We start from the raw sequence: 4,838 nt of genomic DNA, 5'->3' as shown, positions 1-4,838 counted from the left end.
ATTAGCTAAAAAAAAAAAAAAAAAAAAAAAAAATCACCAAAATTAGAAAATAATTTGCCTTTATTTTAATTTTAATTATGGGTTTTGTCCATCTAGGTTCTCAAGTTTTTAATCATCTCAAAAATCTTTGCTTAATACGACCAATTAATAATCCTATAATTTAATCAGAACTTGATTCAACCAGTTAAAATACGAGATCTAGTCAAACATCAAGTTAAAGCCTCCGAATCCTTCTCTCTCCTCTGTCTCTCTGTGAATATGTTTTTAGAAAACTTTAGCTTTCCTTGCAACAGAGATCCAGCTATCCAAACATGACGGCTCATGTGCCACTGCATGGCTGCCAGTTAAGAGCATATTACAACACAAATTCAGACTCATCTCAGCTTTTGCAGTCGAGATTCGAGTATTTCGTACTTTGAGTTATGTTCGGATTGACGATCCTAACAAACGAACTCTTTCTCTCATGAAGAAGAACACAAGGAGGGAGGAGGTTCACAAACCTTAGGTTAATTAATTAACCTTCCAATGGAACACATAAACCAATGAAAACCCAGTAATTAATAGAGCTAATACTATAGCTTCTTCCATGTACAGGCATCACCATACTTAAATACTTGGTGAAAGAATTATTTTTTTAATCTAAATTCTGATACCCTTTTCCTCAAATTCCTCGAATCCTTGACCCTTTTTGGGACGCAACGAATTGTTGTTGGATACTTGTGAATTCACATCAATAGCGATTGGAAACTGTCGGTTTGCCTTTATGTTGTTGTATCTTCCACGCCTCTGTTTTCTTGCAGGCTGCAAAGACCGAGGGATGAACACGCCGGTGCCTTTGCTTACGCCACTGTAGGCAACGACAATAGCAGCGGCAGCTTGGTCATGCACCGCCAGTGGCCGTGCAGGCTGGTGGCCTCCATGAGCGAGAGCCTGCAGATTGATCGAGCTTGTTTGAATTCACAGCCACAAACAGAGAGACTAAAAAAGCATACCCAAATGAATGAAATTTGGAAAAAGGAAGTACCTGAAGAGAAACATGAGGATGATGAGGGAGAGGGTCTTCGTTGTCATCCATGAGAAGAAGAGACAGCTGTCTGCTTAAATCAGCGAAGAACAAATCATCTTCAAGTTCCAAAGCTACTTCCATGTTGTCTATACTCGGAGCTACAAAAGAACTAAATACAGAACTTATAGTGTTATACACGCACACACTTGGCTGAGCAAGCGAGAGAGAGAAGATATATAGAGTTTAGAAGGGGGAAAAGGGAGTGATGGGTGAGTCAAAACCACATTGGCTGAGCATGTGAGATGGTGGGTCATTAGCCACAGCTGGCCAATCTGTCTAAAACTTTAAGAGACCCCACAAGAATCATTGCATTGTGTTATCCAGTTGGGGAAAAGATGAGGATCGGTTGCCGGCAAAAATCTTCTCCGAACACAAACCACCATCTAAATTTGGTTTAGATCTTCAGCCCACTTGGGTTTGTGCTACGTGGGGTCGGAAGAAGAACGAAACATTCTTTATAAAGGTGTGAAAAACTCTCCCTAGTAGACACTTTTTAAAAATCTTGAAGGGTAGCTCAAAAGAAAAAATCCAAATAGTACAATATCTACTAACGGTGGACTTAGGTCGTCAAAGCAAAGCTCATTGCTTATGAGTATGTGAATATAACCTCATGTATCTTTGATATGTATTCTAAAAGGCAATAAATTACCTGTATTGTCGTACATGGGAGAGGATCTATCAGGCTCTCAACTAGCTAAGCTAAGTCATTGGTACTCATCCGTGCATCTGTGTGTTGTTTAAGACCATCAGTTCAGCAGTCGTCGGGCATCTCTTTCGCGGGGCCAGCTGCATTACAGGAACATAAACAACGTCGAAGAAACGTTTGGCTCATAGTTTTAATAAGCCAACGATTCTGATTAATCTTTTTATGGTCGAAATATCCAAACCTTATCTATAACCCAAACATCTCAATTCGTAGACAGACTGTTCAGGAAATCCATAAGAAGCTTAACACAGAAAAGGGAAAGGGAATCGAATCCCCTCAACAATCAACTTGCGTGAACATGACATATTGCGACTCATTAAAATCCATATCACTATTTTCATCTACTAACAGTGAACCCAAATGAGCAAAGTACTAAACTATTAATTGTGGTAGTAGTAAAGTTACTGATTTTCACTCGGTTTGCTAGCTGGTTGGGGGACCCTCCATGTTTGCTACCCAACTTCTTGTGTATTGGAGGCCTCACAAGGTGGTGTTAGATGGAAGAGCTCATTCTTTCTACTATAGCAATAAATGTTCATATCAGTAACACCTCTTGGCTTCTCCTATCATTGCCTGTCTTCAACAAGCAAATAGATCAGATTTGGGATCACCAGCTGGTGAGGGAATTCATTATAAGCGTGTTACATAAAACAGGAGGGTGGGAGGAAGGCCAAAGTAAAAACAGTAAATTTTGTTTTCCCTTCTCTCTTGTACTCAACTAGATAAAAGAAATCTTCCCAACTCGGACTATTAGAACAGTGTTCAATATACAAGCAGCAGCAACAACAACAAAATTGATACCCATATTTCTAAGGTGAAGCTGATATGCCAACTTGAGATATCGTAAGCATAGCTCAATAGGTTAAGATATATATCTTCGACCAAAAGGTCATGTCCACACGTTGAATTCAAAAAGTTGGAAATTGAGATACAGGAGGTGCCTGCATGGATAGATTCTTCCCTCGATGCCTTACACTTTCCTTTGATAACAAGAGCTAGGGATGATCTTCTAGCAGGTCGTGAACTGTTGTTTCGTGAAAATTTAAATTAGGTGTACGTCAAAGAATTCTCAACATCTGAAATTTAGTAACAGAGCAACAATTGAAATACAAAATGAATATAGCGGTATGTCCATAATACTGCATATAACATGTAGAGATGGCATAAAAGCTAAAATAGCCGACCTTTTGTAAAGTAATTGAAGTATCCAGCTCAATAAGAACACCTGGACCACAAACAAGACAAGTCCTTATCTTTTACAAACTCTGTCACTTTAGTGTGGAGACCTTCGGCACCATTATATCTGGAAATGGATCACTTGACATTAAATTCTATGCACTTGGAAATTAAGTGCATAAATAAAAGGAAGTAATGGAACAGTATCAAAGGCTATCAGAAATGCAAGCCTAGCACTTGGAAATTTGTTGCATTGAAAATTGTCTCATTCACCGCAAGCCTAGCTTCAACTTGTCATAAAAACTTAATAAACTTAATAAAAAGAAAAGATGTTACAAGGTGGAAATCTCTCCATAGCAGACACGTTTTAAAATTTTTTAGGGGAAGCTCGAAAGGGAAAGTCCAAAGATGACAATATCTATTAGCGGTGGGCTTGGACTGTTACAAAATGGTATCAGAGCCAAACATTCAGTGGTGTGCCAACGAGGATGCTGGCCTCCAAGGAGAGTGGATTGTGAGGTCCCACATTGGTTGAAGAGAGGAACGAATCATTCTTTATATGAGTGTGAAAACCTTTCCCTAGTAGACACGTTTCAAAAATCTTGAGGAGAAACCTAAAAGGAAAATTCCAAAGAGGACAATATCTGCTGGCGGTGGGCTTGGGCCGTTACAGACACAATCTTCAATGTTTCCAGTGCACATGCAGCTGATATAATTGCATTAGTGGAAGCAATAGCAGGTATGATATTCTTCACAGCGCCCATAAACAACATTTAGAGAATATAAATCAGATATAGATGCATTTCTAACAACAAACCAGTTATTATTTACCCACTAAAAGACAATCACAAGTTAAGATCAAAATAAGAATAATAATAAAACGTCAACACATATCAGTTCAGTGAAAATTCCAAGACTAATATGTACCTGAGTTAGTGAATATGTAACACTCGGAATTCAAGAAAGCTCTGCTCTCTTAACAGCCTATAGATGTGGGAAGATCAAGTAGAAGTTTAAAATCACTAATAGGAATTTCCAGACCCTATAGGAATTTGTGTACCTCATTGTAAACCCATTTCATGTGTTCAAAATTATCTGGATCAAAAGTTTCTCAACTATGAACCTAAAAGAAAGGTATTGGAAATTCCAGAAGGGGCGCACGTTCACAATCCTCAATGAAAAGTATAGCAACTTATATATTACCTCATCCCATTTGATTAGAAGAGCATACTCGATACAAAGAGCAGCAGTTCTAGGAGTTTCTGCTAGAGTACATAATGGAAATTTTACTTGTTTCCTCATCTATCATTTGGTTTAATTGTTTCTTCTAATGGAAATATGGGTATCAGCTTCAAGCCTACAAGGATTCATCGAATTCATAGAACCGGTGCAGATTTTACACTTGAAACGTAAAGAAAAAAAAAGAAAAACACTACGCATAGAACCGTGAAAATCGTTGGAACCTGAAGAGAAACTGAGGATTGAGATTTGTAACTTCGATGCGATCCATGTCAATGACTTCCAGATTCCGAAAACCCGACACAGCCAAATCTTCCGACGCTCCATCTCCAATGACCAACACTTGAACGTACTGTTGAAGATCATCCCTCAACTGTAACTCAAATCAACTTAAGGCGCAAGACGATTGCAGACCATGTACTGAACACAAGGTGAAAAAATGTCGGAGAGAAGAAGAGGAAGGACCCACTCGAGAACCGGGCTCAAAATTGGCGCCAATGAGGTTACCGGGCCTATGGAGGAGCTTGTCGAGGTCCCTTTCCCTTTTTTTGAGATTATTATTATTTACTTTTATAATTTTTTTCTTACGTAATAAATACTTTAGATTTATTGGTGTCGTAGTCTTTATCTGTTTTTTTTTTTTTTTTTTTT

The 4,838-nt window shown here is 38.5% G+C and overlaps 1 protein-coding gene and 1 long non-coding RNA gene across 3 annotated transcripts; one reads left to right on the top strand and one right to left on the bottom strand.

Moving 5' to 3' along the window:
- Nucleotides 1-528: 528 nt before the first annotated feature.
- On the bottom strand, nucleotides 529-3,062 carry LOC111441102. 2 transcript variants are annotated; one of them, XM_023078038.1, is made up of 4 exons: nucleotides 2,957-3,062; nucleotides 1,716-2,345; nucleotides 1,025-1,175; nucleotides 529-930 (listed from the first exon to the last, which is right to left on the bottom strand). In XM_023078038.1, the coding sequence occupies exons 3-4, from the start codon at nucleotides 1,145-1,147 to the stop codon at nucleotides 640-642; spliced, it is 414 nt and encodes a 137-aa protein (XP_022933806.1). In that variant the 5' UTR covers nucleotides 1,148-1,175; nucleotides 1,716-2,345; nucleotides 2,957-3,062; the 3' UTR covers nucleotides 529-639. The 2 variants fall into 2 exon arrangements, with proteins under 2 accessions (XP_022933806.1, XP_022933798.1); XM_023078030.1 differs by lacking the exon at nucleotides 2,957-3,062 and having other exon boundaries at nucleotides 1,716-2,677.
- Nucleotides 2,593-3,260, top strand: LOC111441116. The gene is made up of 2 exons (XR_002710076.1): nucleotides 2,593-2,673; nucleotides 2,766-3,260. It is a non-coding gene; the product is annotated as an uncharacterized LOC111441116 (long non-coding RNA).
- Nucleotides 3,261-4,838: the final 1,578 nt, after the last annotated feature.

Source organism: Cucurbita moschata, unplaced genomic scaffold (genome assembly GCF_002738365.1).
Source record: "Cucurbita moschata cultivar Rifu unplaced genomic scaffold, Cmos_1.0 Cmo_Scf00001, whole genome shotgun sequence".
In the NCBI taxonomy this organism is placed as follows: domain Eukaryota; kingdom Viridiplantae; phylum Streptophyta; class Magnoliopsida; order Cucurbitales; family Cucurbitaceae; genus Cucurbita; species Cucurbita moschata.
This window is presented reverse-complemented; position numbering and strand designations above follow the sequence as displayed.

Bases quoted from the DNA above. Each gene is read 5' to 3' on its own strand.
- LOC111441102 (XM_023078038.1), bottom strand. From the start codon at position 1,147: ATGGAAGTAGCTTTGGAACTTGAAGATGATTTGTTCTTCGCTGATTTA. The intron at 931-1,024 runs GTACTTCCTTTT...ATCAATCTGCAG, and splicing joins ATCCTCATGTTTCTCTTCAG to GCTCTCGCTCATGGAGGCCA.